The sequence below is a fragment of the Anabrus simplex genome, chromosome 1 (genome assembly GCF_040414725.1).
Source record: "Anabrus simplex isolate iqAnaSimp1 chromosome 1, ASM4041472v1, whole genome shotgun sequence".
NCBI classification, from domain to species: Eukaryota; Metazoa; Arthropoda; class Insecta; order Orthoptera; family Tettigoniidae; genus Anabrus; species Anabrus simplex.
The window spans coordinates 1,061,899,035-1,061,919,678 of NC_090265.1; the positions used below are offsets into that span (position 1 = coordinate 1,061,899,035).

A 20,644-nucleotide genomic window follows, 5' to 3' on the forward strand; every position below is an offset into this window, starting at 1 on the left:
TCAGAAAATTAATATGAAAGGAAGACTAAAGAATTTAGTTAAGAAATATGTATCAAAGGAATTGCCGTTTCAATTTATAACTTATTTTAAAATGGCCATATGTAGATTAATAATTTTCGGGTCATATTTGGTAATTTTTACGTCATATTTCGTCGCTTTTGAGGTCATATTTCATCACTTTTGAGGTCATATTTGCTTGCTTATTTGGACTATTTTTAGGTCGTAAACATCCGAGCCCTAGTGATGAGATAAGTCTGTTGCCTTCTTAAATTATGTTGTAGGAGCGAGGAAAAATGCTTGATAGTAAGTAGCTGTAAAGTTCTATAAAAACACAGTTAATTCTGCGTTGAATTGAACTTTGTTAAAAGGCACTCTGTAAAGGTTGAGGGCGTAAGAAATAAATTTAGAGCTTAAACAGTTTAATCTTTAGAATAAAGATCACTCCAAGTGGGGTTTAAAATAAAATTTAAATTTGCTAGTTTGTTGTTAATCTCGTGTGTTGAGATAGGTCTGCTTAAAGCATGTTCTAGGAGCAAGGAAGAGTGCTCGATGGTAAGTACTGCAGCTGTATTTATGTTAGCTAGAAGGTGCGGCTGTGGCTTCTTATATAGAGAGTCGAAAGGGAATGTGGTTTAAAGTCTGTAATAAGAGGAGAGTTATGTATTAAGGAATGAAAATGAAAGAAAGGTGAGTTCAAAGAAAAAACTGTGCGTGTAAATTCACTTACTACCCCTTTGTCAATTATGATGTTAATTGGTTAAAGTAAAGGTGAGTTAAAGAAAAACGTATGCAATTTCATTTATCTTTTCTACTGTTATAGTGTTAATCAGTTGCTATGGTAGAGTTGAAATGACTGACACTTGCTCTTCTAATGTTATATCGATGTGAGATTAGGGCTAAACATGTCTCTATAATTTACTTCGTAAGTTTTAATTCTTAATTCAAATTACTCTTTATGTATTAAATGGGTGGAATTTAATAAACATTAATATTCCGTTGACTCTAATGTACAATTCAATACGGACCAAAATATGTGAATTATAACGATCATTGAAGTGTTCGAACAATTTTTGTAGAGCCCTAGAAAAATTAGCATCATAATGACACCTAATGTACTAGACATGCAGGATGTTTACCGTAACACAAAAAGGAAAAGAAAGCACGTTAAAACTACAATGAATTATTCTAAATATATTATAATCGGTTCATTATCACATATTAATGTTTACCTTTCATGAAACAGTAGTGAAGTGGTGCCGCATATCTGTTACTTGTTTTTTCGCAGAGAACTGTGTAGAAGTGTATAATTGTTGTTTTGGCAACTCATCTTAAACATATCACCATGTTAAGTATCAGTGATAACTACGCATCTAAATATAACTGTCATTACATTGTTATGTTTTTTTTTTTTTTCATTCATATAAAGCATCTTCTGTGGGACATTATATGACTACATAAATATATTGAAAATGTTATTAATTTCACTGTAGGTAGTTCCTGGGGGCATTGCTGCTAGATCTGGCAAGTTAAGGATGGGTGATAGAATTCTCAAGGTGAATGGTGAAGACATCACAAAATCAAGTCATCAGGAAGCTGTGATGACACTCTTAAAACAAGGAGATGAAATCCACCTCACTGTTCAACATGACCCACTTCCTGAAGGTTACCAGGTGAGTCCAATACATTCTTCACCGTATTCATTTTTTGTGTGTTACTTGTATATAATTTATTGGCAGTAGAAGTAAGTTATTATGGTGGCATATGGTGGCAAATTTATTTTATTCGTACTATTTATTTTACATTTTATGAAATGCATCTATGCAGAAGGAGGTGTTTGTCAATAAATTAAATAACAAAGAAATGTTTTCTTTTGTGCAGAAAAGAAAAGGAAAAAAAAAAGTTACAGTATTTTTGCAAGTTAAATTAAGGTGTGTTTGCTTGTAGTCAACAAGTGACTTGGCACTTCTTGCGTCATAAAGTAAATGGTATCTGTTGCACTTTTGGTCACCCAGTTCACAAATACACTTGTGACTCCATGAATAGTATGAATTAATTCATAAATCCTGTGGTGAAGACTGTGGACTGTATTACCATGTACCTAAAGTCATGGATGGCCTTTGTTCATTTTCTATTCATCATTGCCTTGGTGCAGTAGAATTCTTCCCAGATGTTTATTATTATTATTAGGGAAATGATTTTAAAGTGGAAAGTATGGTCAGAAAAGGGGGTGGGGGGGGAAATTGTTCTGAAAATACATACAAAAAGGTGCAAAAAAGGTTTTGATGAAATCACGTTATTAAGGTTACATGAACTTTTCTTATCCCATTTACTGGTGACAAACAATCTCCCTGTCTTAAACCAGTTTTAATGAGGAATGGCTTAGAAAATTCCCCTCTGAACTTGACTTTGGATTGTGTGTTGGTTAAAGTGAGTTAACCCTCCAAGTGGCAAGCGCCTGATATCAGGCGTTTTATGAGTTTGCCCAGTGGCAACGCCTGATATCAGGCATGTTGACATGCTCTTTACTTTATTTCGATAATCTTATTATTATTCGTCGAAATGTGCTAATTACAAATCAATTGAAGGAGAAATGTTCGGCCATAATGATGAAATATTTTGTATAATAACATCTTACACTAATCTAGTGTAAATCGTTGCCAAAGTATTGTCATAATTCCGCTGTCTTTTGCTAGCTGCTACATACTCGGCGGCCGGCCACACGAATGTCTCAGCTGAGCCAGCTATATTTAGTCGCCCGTTTTCCTTCTGATATCAATCTGAAGTGTTGATATGCACTCATCTCAGCAATACTGAATCATTTCCTCACAGGAACAGTGAATAAATCTTCAAAGGGACTGTCTCAGATTGTTTTAGGTACAAAACTTGAACCTAGGCAAATCGTTTACTTTAGGCAAGGTGACGTTCTACTGGTTGCTTATAAAGAGACGAAAACAAGGAAACCAGTCTATTGTCTCACAATGGGATGTTACGCTGAGGGAAATGAGGGGTTGAAACCACTACTGATTCATAAGTACAGTAACTTCATGGGAGGTGTAGATAATAAAGGTAAGCGCATTTTCCATGCCACTTGTTCCAGACCCACTAGAAGGTACTGGAAGCAGTTTTTTTCAAATCTTCTAGATATAACATTATTTGACACATACGTCCTGTACATAAAGAACACTGATAAGCCTTTAGCAAGATGAGACTTTATGATCACTATAGTTAGGAGATTGCTAAATGAACAGTTCCCAATTCCAGTTGTGAGGCCAACAGGTCATGCAGGAGGCCCCTCTCATGCTCTCGAAATATTGCCACAGAATAACAATCGTCTATGTGTTGTGTGCTTGAAAGTAAATAAGAAGAAGAAGAAGAAGGAGAAGAAGTCTACATTCTGGTGTCGAGGATGTAATGGTGGTATTCACCAGGGGTGTTATAAACTAGTACACTTCTGGAGGCCTCACAATCATGGAGTAAAAAGAAAGACCCACCCAAGTGACTGTGAGTGAAATGTACAAGTGGTAGCATACAATCGTTGTATACATTGTTGTATAATTTTTCCAGCTAAGAACAGTATTATAAACTATATACTGGTACGCACCTATTTACTACGAACTGGTGCTTCTTTTGTATATGTCATTTTCTTAAATTTACCTATATATAAACATTTTATATATAGCAAAACTTTTGCAAAAATAAATAATATAAACAAATTCAACATATTTTTGGTCTTACACTTTGTTGATGATAAATAACAGCTTTAGTATCATCATCATCTTATTCCTTGTACTTTTGAGGATAAAAGGGTGTGCTGTTTATGTATGTATAACAAGTCAACGATTTTTAACACAATTTATACTAAGAGTCTGCAACACCGGTAAAATATCGCTGCCATTACAGGATAAATGACCGCCACTTTGAGGGTTAAATCAGTTTGATTAGTTTCGGGTCAGTCCAGAATTTCTTAATATTTTCAATATTGAAGGTCTATGAATACAGTCATATGCCTTCTTAAAGTCTACAAACGTTATTGCAAGAAGTTTTTGTTTTCTGTAATATGCTATAACTAATTTTACGTGATGATTTGTTCTGCACACCTTCTCCAAGGTCTGAAGCCTCCATGGTATTCACCTAATTCTTGCTCTAATTGCTCTTTAATTCTGCCATACAGGATTCTGGCAAATATTTTGTATGTACAGTCCAAGATAGATATACCTCTGTAGTTATCTGGATTGCTCTTATCTCCTATTTTGTGAAGCAGGTGGATGATAGCTGTTGTCCAGGGTTCGGGAAAATGTTCTGTTGTCCATATTATTTGCGATAGAACCATGTGTAGGGAGATTTGAACTATGTCACTGGCATATTTCCACATTTCTACAAAAACTTGATCATCTCCGTGTGCATTTTAGTTTTTCATGTCCTCGACTGCTGTTTCCACCTTTTGGAATGTGGGGGGGGGGGGGGGTAGGTATTGAGGTTCGGTTTTTACTGTGGTGTCTGTGTTAATTTTTAAAAGTTCTTAGGGCTCTTCACAGTTCAAAAGTTTATTGAATGCTTTTGCCATAATTTCAGCATTTTCCTTATTACTATGCACCATTTTTCCATCTTCACTTTTCAACATTACCGACATTCTAGAACAAGACCCGCCCTTCCATCAACACCCTCCTTCCGCGAATCACAACGTTCCTCCCTCCCTGCCCCTCCCCCTCCATTACCCCTCCCAACCACATCGACACAGATACACAGTAAGCCACACACAGGCTTAGTTGTCAATGTGACTTGAGACCGACAAGGTCATCTCCATTCGAGACGACAACTTTTAGTTACAAGTAAGTCATATGAGTTTTCTTTTCGTACATCATTTTAACTTGTTCTTCATCCACTCATATATTCCTTTTTTTCTCATTACAGATGTTATACACGTTTTTATTCGTAGTATTGACGGTCTCACTACACTCCTCAGCATAGTGTTTTTATTTAACAGTCAGCAAGATCTATTAGACGAGAGGACTTTGTTCCTCAGTGTGTTTTTAACTCATCAATCATGATCACTGTCACTCCACATCATTACGATTTTTAATTTGTTTGTATATTATGTAATCATTGTTTTACTACTGAAGATGGCCTTGAGATTAGACTGAAACATGTATAGACTTTGCTTCATCTAACAGATGACTTGACTTGTATTGATAGGAGGATTTAATAAATATTTTCTTTTGTAAAGTTATGGTAGGGGGGTTGAATTTTTTTAGTTGTCTACCAAAGATTTTATAGTAATCTCTAGAATTGGTTTTATGGTAGTTTTCTTCTATTGAGGTGATTATATCTTTCTGAAATTGTCTCTTCCTTTTCCTAATAGTGTGGGTGAATTTTTTCCTAATATTTTTGAGGTTGATGGCATTATCTTCTGTTTTATGAGTTTGAAATTTTATCCATGCATGGTGTCTTTCTTCAGACATTTGTCACATTCTGGTGTCTGCCAAGCATGTCTTTTCTGTTGATTTAAGGGAGGCGAAATTTCAACCTGTTGTTTGAGAATTGGTATAAGTTCTTCAAAATCATCTGTTAATTTTAAGGTCTGTGTGACTTCTTGATATTTATCATTTCTGATTAAGTGGTGTGGATCTTAATTCCTTTTTCCTTTATTGGTTTTCTGATTTCTTCTTTAATGGTGTGAATTTAATTTTGATTTAGACAATGTAGTGGTCTGAACTGGTGTCTATTCCTCTCAGCACTTTAACATTGTAAATTTCTCTATGAAAGGATTTGTCCATACACACATGATCCAGCTGCCATTCCCCTTTTCTCCAGTCAGGGTGTTTCCAAGTTTTAAGTTTGTTCGGTCTCCTTTTGAAGTATGTTGATTTGGAAATTAGGTTGTGTTCTCTGCGTAATTCAACAAGTCTTTGACCATTCTTATTTGTAAATTTGTATGGAGTCCATTATTATATCTCGGTATTGTTTTTTATTTCCCAGTTGGGCATTGAAATCCCCTAATAGAATCTTAATATTGTTTTTATTTATTTGATTTATTGTCTGCTCTAGGAGATCCCAAAAATATTCCACTTCTTTCCTGGTCTTTGTTAGAAAATTGTGGGGGCATGGGCATTTATGATAGTATAAATTTAATTTGTTGTTTTTAAAGTTAAAGTTGCAATTCTTGGTGAGATGGCTTGAAAGTCCATGATAGAGTCTATGATGTTAATATTTACTATAAACCCTGTTCAAATTGTGGGCATTGTTTCATAGCCTTTTGTCCAGGTTTTCCTTTTAAATTCTGTATCCTTGAGATTCAAACGGTTCATCTGTTGTATTTCTCATCTCTTGGAGCCCCACTATCAAAATTTTCTGTTTATTCAATTCATCAGTAAAACTTAAGTTTTCCTGTTTTCAATAGAGAATTAATATTGTGTGTCGCAATGTAGTTGATTTGGTTATGCTTGATCCTGTTCTTGTCTTCTGATGTATGTTTGGGTGATTGCAAACGCTCCAACTCATTGCTGTCTTTTAGGTGGCTACCCACCGAATCCGATATAGCCTTCTTCTGCTTTCTTGCTGGGCAGAACGGTGGAATTTTGTTTCTAAAAGACCATTCCATAATTGACTTTCGACGGTAGTCAGCCTTGAGTGGAACAACCTCAGATTTACAACTACGGTTGTTAACCACAGGGGAACTCTGATTTAGTTCACCTTCTGGAAATCTCCAATTTCCCAGAAGCTATCCAGCTAAACCATGGGGAGGCGCAAACGTAAAATTATATGAAGATGTTGAGTTTGGAGAATTTAATTTTTGGTTCCGGAATTAATTAGGCCAATGTAATAAATAATATTAACATATTATATACAGTACTGAATAGGTGGGCCTTCTCGACCTTGTTGATAGTGGCCTAACGATAAATTATCAATACGGACCAAAATTTTTAAAAAAAATTGAAAAATTCATTTCATATGAAATTCACGGTAGTAACATTCTGTATCTTGATAGATGTTGAAAAGAAAGTTTGGTTGGTGTATGGAAGCAAGATAGTCTAGTTGTCAGTGTCATTTTTATCATCATCATCATCATCATTGGTTTGCCCTTCCAGTGATCCGGGTAGGGTGTTTGAAAATGAGCGTCTTCCAAAGTTGCCTATTAAAAAAGATTTTGTTGTCCATGGCAGATTCCCAATTCCATCCTTTTCTCTCCACATCTTTCATCAGTTGGTCCATCCATCTTCTTCTTGGTCTTTCAGCTGATCTTCTACCTGTTATTCTCTTTTCCAAATAAGCACATGGTAACCTGTGCTATTCTTTGTTTAACATGCCCAAATCATTTAAGTCTAGATGGCCTAAGTCTTTCTTCCATCGATTCATTTAGACCTAGGTTAGATTAGATCTCATCATTTTTCACATGATCAAGTCGTGTCTTTTGGAGGGCAGTTCTAAGAAATTTCATTTCACAGGCTTGAATCCTACTACAATCCTTTGATATTAGTGTGCAGGTTTCCAGAGAATATGTAAGGATGGGAATGAAATATGACCTGTACAGGATCATTTTTGTTCTTAGTGGAACCTTCTCATCCCATAGTAGGTGTCTAATGATACTGTAAAAGTTAGAGCCTTTGGTTACTCTGTTTGTTATTTCTATCTCAGCTCTATTATTATTAGCCATTATGCTTCCTAAATACATATCTGAATTGGTGTACTACTTAAACTTGGTTGTCCTGTATTTTTATGTTGCGTTCTACTGCTGATTTTCAATGCTACTGTTTTTGATGGGTTCAATTTCATTCCAAAATCATCAGACTACTTACACCATGCATTCAGATTATTTTGCTCTCCCTCTTCTGTTTCATCCCATATTGCCACATCGTCTGCAAACACTAGAGCCTCAAGATCTTTATTTCCTTTTCTTTTAGTTCCTTTAAAATGGTATCCACAACTGCTATGAATAGAAGAGGTGAAAGGTACTTCCCTGTTGAACTCCTTTGGTTGTATTGAACCATTCAGAGTGACCATCTCCAATACTGACACAGCTTTTGCAATTAGTATATCTTCCTAATAAGGTACTCTGGTACACCAAGTTTTCTAAGACTTTTCCCAAATAGTTGATCTAGGAACATACCCATGTACAATGCCATGTTTGGGATGGTGCAGTTTGGGTGCTCTTTTATACCCTGGTATCTGTCTGGCTCCATGGCTACATAGTCTGCATGCTGGTCTTCCGTCCACAGGGTCCCAGGTTCGATTCTTGGCTGGGTCGGGTATTTTAACTTTCATTAGTTCATTCCTCTGGCTTTGGGGCTGGCTATTTGTGCCATCTGCAGTATTAGAATTTATCGTAGGTAGGCCCCTCCTCATAGTTTTGCAGGTCGCCTATATGGTGTCAACTCAAAAGACTTGCACCAGGCCTCTCCGGAGGCTATCCACGTTAATAATTAAATTTTTAAAAAAAATCCTGGTGTCTTTCCCCTAACACTAAGCTGACTTTCATCCTCATTATATGTTTCTTGTAATACCAGTACATCGTCAGTGTGATCCAGAAGTGTCCCGGACAAGTATTCACTTCTAGATCTGCTTATACCTTCAACTCCTAATATTACCAATTCTCCTTGCCTCACAATTGGACATCAGTTGTCACCTTACTCATAATATTCCTGAAATGCAAGTAAATGGGCACCGGAAGTCATCGAAGGATCCCCCAACTTTTAGGCAATGGTTTAATAATAATAATAATAATAATAGTAATAATAATAATAATAAAGCATTATTGTAATCCTTGCCAGCCCTGTGGTGTAGGGGTAGCATGCCTACCTCTCGCCCGGAGGACCCGGGTTCGATTCCCGGCCACGTCAGGGGTTTTTCTCTCAACCTGAGGGCTGGTTCGAGGTCCACTCAGCCTACATGATTAGAATTGAGGAGCTATCTGACAGTGAGATGGCGGCCCCAGTCTCGAAGACCCAGAATAACAGCCGAGGGGCTGTGTCGTGCTGACCACATGACCCCCCGTAATCTGCAGGTCTTCGGGATGAGCGGCGGTCGCTGGACAGGTCAAGGTCCTTTCAAGGGCGTTAAGTGCTGTGGGATTTGGTTTTTTTTAAAATTTTATTTTATTGTAATGCTTACTTGGGCCACGTTGATAAACTGGAAATCTGATATTGCGTTATTGGGCCTTACCTAAAACTCCACCGAAAATGATTAAAATTGGTAGGCGCATGCAGCTAGGCTTCTGGAAGAATAGAAATTAAATGTGATTTGCTGAAATCTGTATTCAAATCGAGAAAACAATAATACAGTTAAACCTGCCCTAACAGACACCTTTATTCAGTGGACACCTCTACATAGACATTTTTCCACAGAACCGATTTTATTTTATGTAGGACATGTGTTAAATGAGCCTCATTTAAGCAAACACCTCGAATTACAGACAGTGGACATCGCTATTAATCTCGTCCACTTGTCTTAAGCAGACACTTTACACGTTCCAGGACACTTTCTTTGTACAGGGCTTTATCTTAAAATCATTCTGAAAACATACAGGAATTCCTTTTGAATGTTTGTACTATTTTATGTCTAAGGAGAACAGAAATGAAATGAAATGAAATGGCATATGGCTTTGTGCCGGGAGTGTCCGAGGACAAGTTTGGCTCGCCAGACGTAGGTCTTTTGATTTGACACCTGTAGGCGACCTGCACGTCATGATGAGGATGAAATGATGATGAAGACAACACATACACCCAGCCCCTATGCCAGCAAAATTAACCAATTATGGTTAAAATTCCTGACCCCACTGGGAATCGAACCCAGGACCCCTGTCACCAAAGGCCAGCACGCTAACCATTTAACCCTGGATCTGGACAAGGAAAACAGAAAGAAAGATACATAGGAATGCTGAAGTAGAAGTTAATTGTTCTGTACAGGGCTCTTTCCAAACCTTTCATTAGGGTCGTCTTTTGTTCTAATTAGTGCACATTCTGAGATTTGTAGTTACCCGAGAATGCTGCCGGTGACTGTTTACTCAAAAGTTACGAAGGGATTTTCCAGCATATCTTGCATCATTAAATTATTATTACTGTTTTTTTTTTTTTTTACAAGTTGCTTTACGTCGCACCTATCCAGATAGGTCTTATTGTAACGATGGGACAGGAAAGGGCTAGGAGTGGGAAGGAAGCGTCTGTGGCCCCAGCATTTGTCTGGTGTGAAAATGGGAAACCGCGGAATACCATCTTCAGGCTGAACCCACTACCTCCTGAATACTGGATACTGGCCGCATTTAAGCGACTGCAGCTATCAAGCTCGGTCTTGCATCATTCTATTCATAACTCATATTGTCGCTGATAAGGTTGAAGTCAGGTAGTTCAGTTAAACTTGGCAAGGAAGAGACTTTCATGTGCTGATTGTTGAGGCAGAAATATTGTAGCATTTCAATAGCCCAGTAAACATGAGGAGGGACAAGCGCGTTTAGATCTTGAGACAAGAAAAAATGTGGTGCAAAAAGACTTTCAAAGACAAAAGCTCCCTGAAAAATTAAACTAAGGGAAACCACGATTGTGAACAATGAAAATTATATTTTAAGTGAGTGGGAGGGAAAATAGGAATCGAGGAATGAAAAGAAAGTGGAGTCACTTTTTGCAGAAGTGAACATTGCGGTATAAGAGTGATTTGAATGTGTTCGAGCAAAGAAACTGTGAGTGACAGGACCATTGTTACAAGAAAAAGCCTGAGATTTTGCAAATAAGCTGAAAATTGAGGTTAATTGAATAAAGAATGGGTGTGTCACACTAGGTCGTTATTCCCTTTTTGAGACTTTTGGAGTAAAGAAATGTGCTAAATTTGTACCTCCAGCTGAATGATTACTTCCCAAAGCTGTAACGAATGTAAAGGTTGTAAAATCACTTGTAATATCTCCCAGGCAAATATTTGGTTATAAATTATTTGGAATAATCAAAATAAAGATGTATGTTTATATTTAAGGTGGGTGTTCTTTGCCGTTAAAATGTTCGATTAACTTTTACAACCTTGTTTTAGTAGACACCTCTCGTAACAGACATTTTCCCACTGAAATGACAGTGTCTGCTGGAGAGAGGTTCGACTGTAATACTTTCTTTAACAAAATCTGATCAGAACAGCTTTTTCCAACCAAATGTTACATCCTTTGTATTATATTGTGCTATAACATTCTTAAAAATGATGAGCTGAGGTTAATGATGAAGTTGATGATATGTTTTACATAATGTCACAATCAACAGAACACTATCTCCTCTTTCGTTTTTAATTAGATGGCATTATATTTTGGAATTGAAGTACAAGGTTCGACTGTAAGTTAAGAAAATATTTTTCCAAATGTTTTAATACATTTTTCTCCATTTCTTAGTTCTGAGGATAATGCGTTTCTACTGTTGAACTGTTCATTTGTTGGAGAAGGGTATTTTTTGCTTTTTACTTGCACAGATTAAGAAAAAATGTTTGTAGAACAAATTTAACAGTTCATGGCATTAAGTGAAAAAATAATTATTATTGTAAGTATACATTAATTTTCTTATTTTCTACTCTTTTGTTGACTACTTGTGAGTATTAGTAGCATAGTTGGCTTAATCTCTCCATGACCTCTTTTTGACAAATTGATTTGGTAGATAAAGCTTTAATTAACCCCTATTTGTCACCACATGTATTCCTTTGAAAAACAAACTATTTACTCATTATTGAAATGACCTTTAAGTATAGCATTTGTACATGTGCACTTGTATTCCTTTAGAAAACAACATATTTACTCAATGTTGAGATAGCTTTTAGGTATAGCATTTGTACATGTATGTGGCATGTTCAAGAAGATTGATTTTACATTGCTTCAGACTGTACAGTTAATATGTAATTCTTTTACCTATTCCTGTTGAATATTGATTTGCTGGCATACTCATAACTTTGATGCATTTTTCCAAGCTGGTCGAGGTTGAATACATTCCTGTCACTGTAAGTAGATTCTGCAAAATATTTGTTATTCCTTGATCCTTGTGAATTTGGTTGTTACATATAAACTTCCCTTAAATCCAGTCAGAAATATTATTTTTCATTGTGAATTGGGAATATGAGTAGTAAAGATGTTCCAAGCCCCGAAAATGAATCTTACTGTTGTTCGTTATTTTTAGAACTTTTATTTGTAAGTACAGTGCAATTTCTGTCAGATAACTTGTGACGGTGAAATATTTTAGCCTTGTCTTAACTTTGTAACTATTCTGAAAAAAAAAAAAAGTTCTAAAATAGTATTTTACTCTTTCAGTTCTTTCATTGCCAAGAGAGAGGCAGGCAGTGGGAGGCTAGATTTTGATCAGTAGAAGCAACGAGTTCTTAACTTTCGAATATTAATGAAAACTGCATTTTTGACACATGCTTTATTTTTTTAATATTTTTAATTCTGAGGTGGGTGGGGGGGAGGGGGTAAGTACTGTACAGGCATGTATAACAATTTGCCAATGTTAAAGATATGAATTTTGACTCAAGGGACATAATATACTGCATATGCAGAGACTCAGAAAAATTGTTAAGTACTGTTAATAAAATAATAATAATAATAATAATAATAATAATAATAATAATAATAATAATAAGAAGAAGAAGAAGAAGAAGAAGAAGAAGAAGAAGAAGAATACGGAGCGAGTTGGCCATGCAGTTAGGGTCGCGCTACTGTGAGCATGCATTCAGGAGATAGTGAGCTCAAACTCCATTCTCGACAGTGCTAAAAGTGTTTTTTCATGGTTTCCCATTTTCACACCAGGCAAATGCTGGGCTGTACCATAATTAAGGCCATGGTCACTTCTTCCCCACTCCTAGGCCTTTTGTATGCCATTGTCGCCTGCTGGTGTGACGTAAAAGCAGATTGAAAAAGTATTCATTATCGATCTGCATTTAGGGCTGTTGTCCAGGTGGGCAGATACATTATCATTTGTTTACGTAGTATTTTCTTAAATGATTTCAGAGAAATAATATTGTCAAAATTCTTAAAAGAACTTCCAAAAGTTGTAAATTTATCAAACATCCCCCTTGGTAAATTATTCCAATTCCTAAATCCTCATTCTATACATGAATATTTGCCCCTATTATTCCTCTTGAATTCCAACTTCATCTTCACATTATGATCTTTCCTGCTTTTAAAATCTCCACTCAAGCATATTCAACTATTTTATGTTATTTATGAAATGTCTTTCAGAGCCAAGAGTGTCCGAAGACATGTTCGGCTCGCTTGGTGCAGTCATTGTAAGGCAGACTCAATAATGAGGATGGGTGGCATCTGCTGTGTGTGGAACTGCGTGTTTTTTGTAGTGGAGGATAGTGTTGTGTGTGGTGTGAGTTGCAGGAATGTTGGGGACAGTACAGACACCCAGTCCCGAACTGACATTTGTTTATGTAATTCCAAGCCATCTCTCGACTGACAGCTCAGAACATTCCGCTTAATCGAGCTGTTCGTCTCCTTACTCCCATATCTTCCCAGCCCAAGGTTTACAACATTCTCATAACAATGCTCCTTTGTCGGAAATCGCCCAGAACAAATTGTGCATCTTTCCTTTGGATCTTTTGCAGTTCATATATCAGTGATCCAATGTAGGTCCCACACATTGGAACCATACTCTAATCAGGATCTTACTAGAGACTTCTACGTCCTCTCCTTTACATCCTTGCTACAACTGCTAAAATATTCTTTCAACCATAAGGCAGACCCTACAAAGAGGGTGGGCGGCATCTGCTGTGTGTGGGCATTGCGTGTTCTTTTGTGGTGGAGAATAGTGTTTTTCATCTTCGTTAATGTGATTACCCCAGTGCAGATCTTTTCTTTTATTAACTCCTGTGTACTTCACAGTATTCTCCATGAGATACTATCACCCCATTAAAACAGTAATTTGAACTGAGAGGACTTCTTCTTTTGGTGAAACAACCTGACTTTTCACCCTGTTTACCATCATACCAGTGTCTGCTGTCCATCTCACAACATTGTTGAGCGGTCTTTTTGTAGTTGCTCACCATCCTGTAATTCATTTATTACTCTATACAGTGTAACCTCATCTGCAAAAAGCCTTACCTGTGATTCCAGTTCTTTACTCAAATCATTTGTATAGTTAAGACCTCGTAGTGAAGGAATAGGAGTGCAGGGAAGCAGAGACAGCGAGCGCAACCAGATGCAATGGTGTCAAAGAAGCAGCATGATTACTCCTATAGAAACTGAACGAAACTGAACTTGCCAGCTCTATACAGGCTCAGTATAAATAAATTAATAAATAAATAAATAAATAAGTAAATAAATAAATAAATAAATAAATAAATAAATGTTGAAAGTGATCTCCATGAGCTGTGATGCAAGTTTTACATTTTGTAATGAGATTTTGAAATATCAGGTGTTTAAAGCACAGAAATAAGGTGGCCATAAGCATTTACTAATTGCGCCGCATGGGTCATCGCATCATGGCTGTACCTTTTTTATTCTTCGATCAGTTCAGCAAAATATGGTTTGAGAATGTTGAGAATATAATGGTCGGAAGTAATCATGTCCTAAAAAAATATTGGACCAATAATTCGTCACGTACTACTAGCACATCATACACCCACCTTCACACCGTGCAAAGGTCTCGTTTGTAAAATGTGTGGGTTCTATGTGTGCCAGATCCTATGTTTGTGAATTCACATATCCACTCAAACATGAATGAAAAGAAAGTTCTGATCCACATACCATCTTGGACATTATTCATTAGCCAATTGCAAAATCTTCTTGCAATGAAATCTGTAGGCTGTATGTTATGGAGTGAATGAGACCAATAAGATTATAAATGTAATAATTTTGTTGCATTACATGCTACCAAATGTGAAATACCAATTTTCTGAGATACTCTTTGAAGCAGCTTACGTGGACTGATTTGCAGTCTTGCCTGAATATCTTCTAAACTCTCCTGTGTGAGAGCTGTTCTCCTTTGCTGTTTTTCTTATTAGTTGTGGAACCAGTACTATGCCATTTGTGAACGAATTGTTGCACGCAACGTTTTAATGGTTCTGTAGAACCAGGAAACTGCCTATGAAAATTTCTAAGACTCCTTTCAACTGGTGTCTTCTTCTTGTGCTAATAACACCTTACCAGAAATATTCTCTGCATTGTAGTGTACTTAACCATCATGATAATAACCTTGCAAACACACCTTAAAAGTCCAGTATTTGCTAGTGAATTGAACGATAGAGCTAAGCATCTGCTATGTCAGTTGTCAACAGTTCTTATCACCCAAGCTTGACACAGGCCCCGAAGCTTGACACAGGCCATATGATGCTCACTTGGGGATACCTGTGGCTTGTGACCAGAAGTGAGAAGTCTTAAATTATACTCCCTGTATATACACTACGTGATCAAAAGTATCCGGACACCTGTCTGAAGATGACGTACAAGTTCGTGGCGCCCTCCATCAGTAATGCTGGAATTCAGTATGGTGTTGGCCCACCCTTAGCCTTGATGACAGCTTCCACTCTCGCAGGCATACATTCAATCAGGTGCTGGAAGGTTGCTTGGGGAATGGCAGCCCATTCTTCACAGAGTGCTGCCCTGAGGAGAGGTAGCAATGTCGGTCGGTGAGGCCTGGCACGAAGTTGGCGTTCCAAAACACTCCAAAGATGTTCTATACGATTCAGGTGGGGACTCCGTGCAGGCCAGTCCATTGCAGGGATGTTATTGTCGTGTAACCATTCTGCCACAGGCTGTGCATTATAGACAGGTGCTCGATCGTGTTGAAAGATGAAGTCGCCATCCCCGAAGTGCTCTTCAACAGTGTGAAGCAAGAAGGTGCTTAAAACATCAATGTAGGCCTGTGCTGTGATAGTGCCACACAAAACAACAAGGGGTGCAAGCCCTCTCCATGAAAAGCATGACCACACCATAACACCACTGCCTCTGAATTTGACTGTTGACACTACACACGCTGGTAGATGACGTCCATTCGTCATGCGCACACCCTGCCATCGGATTGCCGCATTTTGTACCGTGATTCATCACTCTTCAATTGTTTACTGTTTACACTCCTTACACCAAGTGAGGCGTCGTTTGGCATTGACCTGTATGATGTGTGGCTTATGGGCAGCCGCTCGACAATGAAATCCAAGTTTTCTCACCTTCCGCCGAACTGTCGGTCAACAGACGAGGTCAACCTGTACGCTTTCGTGGTGTGTGTGTGCCTTCATGTTTCCACTACACTATCGCATCAGAAACAGTGGACCTAGAGATGTCTAGAAATATCGCGTACAGACCTCTGACACAAGTGACACCCAATCACCTGGCCACGTTCGAAGTCCGTGAGTTCCGCGAAGTGCCCCATTCTGCTCTCTCACAATGTCTGATGGCTACTGAGGTCGCTGCTATGGAGTACCTGGCAGTAGGTGGCAGCACAATGCACCTAAGATGACAAGCGTATTTTTTTTTTTTTTTTGGAGGTGTCTGGATACTTTTGATCACATAGTGTATAAGAAAATATGAAGGTCCAGTAATACTACCTTGTGGTAACCCACTCTTAATCATTACAGGATCAGATAATGCCTCACCTATTATAATTCTCTTCAGTTCTATTTTCTAGAAATTCTGCTATGCATTCAACCACTCTTATATCTAGTCCAATAGCCCGCATATTCATCAGTAGTCTCCCAAGTCTTGGATAGGTCACTAGCCATACATTCCATTTGACCTCCTGTACCTGAAATATCTCTTACATATAAACATGTTGCAGGGCGCCAGAAAATGTTCTCCACAGCGTCTGTGTGCTGCTGCGCGAGGTAGCATGAGCAGTTAAGTTGGCAGCATGGCTGCTGCCACTTGTATCAAAACAAACAAACAACAATCAGTAAACAGTAAACTTTGTACTCACCACAGCAATCCATAACAGATGCTGGAAGTGTTGTACTTGTGTTCGAAGACAGACTTCAACACATCTACAAATATTGTCAAAGACTTCCACAGCATTACATCGGAAATTTCATCAAGTTTATTGGCTGTTAAAGTGTAGGCGTTACTGTTCCCGGTACATTGTGAACTGAGCTAGTCACACAAAATTTACTTACCAAATCCCAAGCGGTATCCCGGTTTGGACACTTTGAATTAGGAAACCGCACCTGACATTTTAGTTTTACATTTTGTGTAAACCGATCGCCTTCATGAAAAACGTGTTCCACCAAAAAAGCTCTCTCTTCAGTAGTAAACATTACCGCATGTATCCTGTTACACTATTCAAATAATCTCTCTGAACGCTGGCTTACTGCAATACACACTGACAATTTCGACAGCCCACAGCTCTCACGTTTGACCCTCTCTGTACTGCTACCCTGTTGACCTTGGCCTGTCAGCGAGTGAGCGTGACAGATATGACACTGTGCTGCCTATTAAACTGCTGATACTACATTATGCAGCAGCAAGTAGGCACTGCAGAGAACATTTCCTGGCACCCGTTATTTATAAACATAACGCAGATATTAGGGTATTATACAACCTCTTGGAGAAAAATATCATGGACTAATATTCTGTCTGCACTAAGTTTCTCAGATAATGATATGAAATCATTTTTGTAAATGAATAGTGACTTGAGGTGAATTGTTGGTTTAAGGAATTTAAAGCCTTTCTTTTTATCATAACTTTTCCTGGACATTGATCAATTTGGGTAGGTACTATGGTTAGATGCAGGAATTGAAGGGCTTACTTCCAAAGTGATGCATCTCCAAGAAAAACAATTATCCAGGAAACACGATTTTTTACTAAATGGAATTCCTAATAAGATAGACACATCTATGTACCCACATCACTTCAGACAAAATGTGCTTGTAATGGTGGCCGAATCCTTGTATAAAGAATACCATCAAAATAGGGGGCAGGGTCTTGTATTTCCATCACTTTGGAACTAAAGAGGGGTTCAAAATGTGAATTGTCAGAACGGTGTAAGCTAGATATGGTTAAAACGGGCACATTCTTAATTTGTGGCTGGTATAAATTTGCAATTCATTGTGGTGTCCATGAAGTTAACCTGAATAAATGAAAGATAAAATTAATGAATTGAAGGAGAGAGTGTGTTAATCAAATGGCATAGGGTATATGAGACTTGCCTTTTGTTGCGGCATGTGGTGCGTGGCCTGTTGTTGTGTGCCTCGTACTAACGGTTGAGAGATTCAAAGGAAAGGAGGGGGCGGGGCAAGGAGAGAGAGGTGGGTGGGGCAAGGGGAGAGGTTAGGGAAAGCAGAGGGGGGCTGAAGGGGAAGGGGGGTAATTAAGGCAGGGCCGAAGCATGTGGGAAAAGAGATGGCTGCTGAGGAAAGGTGCTGTGAATATTATGAAAAACTGAATTATGACTTGTTGGTTTGACGTTTCTAAAAATGGGAATTAGAAGGTCAAATAGGATATTTGGCTTTTCTGAAACGTCATTAAGATAATGATTCGGGTTAAAATATTGATCTCTATGTATGAACCAGCTTTCAGCAATGTTAAGGAGGGGTCCTTTCTTGATGATTTTGAGAATTTCCATATCTTGTTTTATGTCTTTGAATTTGTGATTGTAGTCATGCATATGCTGTCCTACAGCTGAAAATTTATTGTACTTCAGGGCATTGACCTGTTCAGAGTACCTTATATTAAAATTCCTCCTGGTCTATCCAACATAAAAAGAATTACAACTGTTGCAAATAATCTTGTATACTCCTAATTTTGAAAAACAACTGAATTTGTTTATGGATGTGGCATTATGTAAGACTTGTGCATTCCTATTGTTGGTTTTGAAAACTACTTTTACATCTTGCTTTTTAAAGATGTTGGTGACTTTGTAAATTTGTTCGTTGAACTTAAAGATAGAAAGGGAGGAGTTGTTTTGTTTATCTTTTTTTCAAAGTAGTAGACAGGCGATATTTATATTTATTGATTATTTTTCAATAAAGAAACTGTTGTATCCATTAGATTTAGCTATATTACGAATAGTGTTCAACTCATTTTTGAGGTCTCTTTTAGACGTTGGAACATTGAAGGCTCGGTACACCAAGCTGTTGTATGCTGCTTGTTTGTGAATTTGGGGGTGTGAAGAATCTTGACAGATTATAGTGACTGTTTGGGTGAATTTTCTGAAAATCTTATATCCTAAGTAGCTAATTACTATTGTGTCATCTACATATCTAGCACAGGAGTCTAGTAAATTTTTCCAATTCTTGTTAGCTTTCATATCTTCTTCACATTTGCCCATTACCTTTTCAGAGCTGTTCCATTCTTGCAATATTGTATTCACCATGTCTCAGAATTTCTGTTGTACATAACTTTTGTTAGTACAAAAATTAATGGTAATATTCTAGGATGGAGGCACATTCATTCATTCACATCCTTATGGAAACATCGATGCAACCACTATCCTCTGTCATTTGCTGTCCTTTTCATTGTCATGTAATTGTCAAATCTTAGTCTCTTCTCGATGTCTTCCAAGTACTTCTTCCTTGGCTGTCCTCTTCCTTTCTTTCCTAGCATTTTCCCTTCAAGAACATTAATAATGAAAGTGTTGTGTATGATTTTATGTCCAGTAAATTTATTTTCTTCGGCAGCCCTGAAAATGGTTTTCCGTGGTTTCTCATTTTCACACCAGGCAAATACTGGGGCTGTACCTTAATTAAGGCCATGGACGCTTTCTTCCCACTCCTAGCCCTTTCCTGTCCCATCGCCATAAGACCTATCTGTGTCGGTGCGACGTAAAGCAACTAGCTTTTTTCCCTTTTCCTTTAATATCTTGTTTCATTATTACTCCTGCCCGACCCGCAGAACGACTGTCGGTTGTTGCTCACAGCCTTCTCAGGAAGGATGTTGTCAAGCAGTGCTCAGTGCTGCCAACCTATGTACTTACGAAGTAATGAGTGAGTGGTGCTTCGATAGGTGGTGGTGGGGACTATTGTTACAGGATTGAAGAGGAGTTGTTCTTGCTGTGCAGACGTTAGGATAGGACCTGGACAAGACCAGTGATATAGGGACAAGCAAAGGGGGTGTCTGCCCCCTGGTTAGAAGCTGCAAAACGGCCCCAGGCCTCTAGTTTCGTGTGGAAACACGATTGGTTTGGACTGGTTCTTGTCGTGTGGACTTGCGTAACTTTTTGAAGCACAGTGCCGATCTACTCTTCAAGAATTTGCTCCATACTTCAAGTGCATATTAATTCTACCTTTTACTTACATAATTTTTGGATCTATCAACATGCAGTGCTAATTTTTAAAATTATACAATGCCTTATAAACTTCAACTGAACTCTTCAAGAACTTGCTCTGTACTTTTAAATACGTATTTGACGTATTTGATGTACGACTTCTTCATTATATTTGGATCTATTGATACGCAGTGCTAATCTCTAAAATTATACAGTGCCTCATAAACAACAACTAAAAATATGTATTTGACTTTACACTTCTACATAACTTTAAAATCTCAATGCACAGTGCTCCCTTATGTGTTATAGTGCTCCATAAACTGCATCTGACAGCATCATCTAAACTTCATTTTTACCTGTGCATCTTATTTGTGTTTCTTGGCAATATTTCAGCGCACAGCGCCCCAGAAGATTTTAGTGCTTCACTAGCAGAAACCAGACAGAATTATTTAAATTTTGCATTTTATTTTTCTATGCATTGTTTTACACTTATTTGTAAATGG

At 37.7% G+C, this 20,644-nt stretch overlaps 1 protein-coding gene across 7 annotated transcripts in view; it reads left to right on the plus strand.

Moving 5' to 3' along the window:
• The window catches only part of scrib (scribble), an 884,084-nt gene that overhangs the window by 623,556 nt on the left and 239,884 nt on the right, over positions 1 to 20,644 (plus strand). For all 7 annotated transcript variants that reach the window (XR_011017587.1, XM_067137118.2, XM_068225382.1 and 4 more), the window contains one exon: positions 1,491 to 1,670. Coding sequence is in view for 6 of the 7 variants with exons in the window: in XM_067137118.2 (XP_066993219.2) it covers positions 1,491 to 1,670 (180 nt within the window). In the remaining variant the exon portion in view is untranslated. The remainder of the gene's footprint in view (positions 1 to 1,490; positions 1,671 to 20,644) is intronic.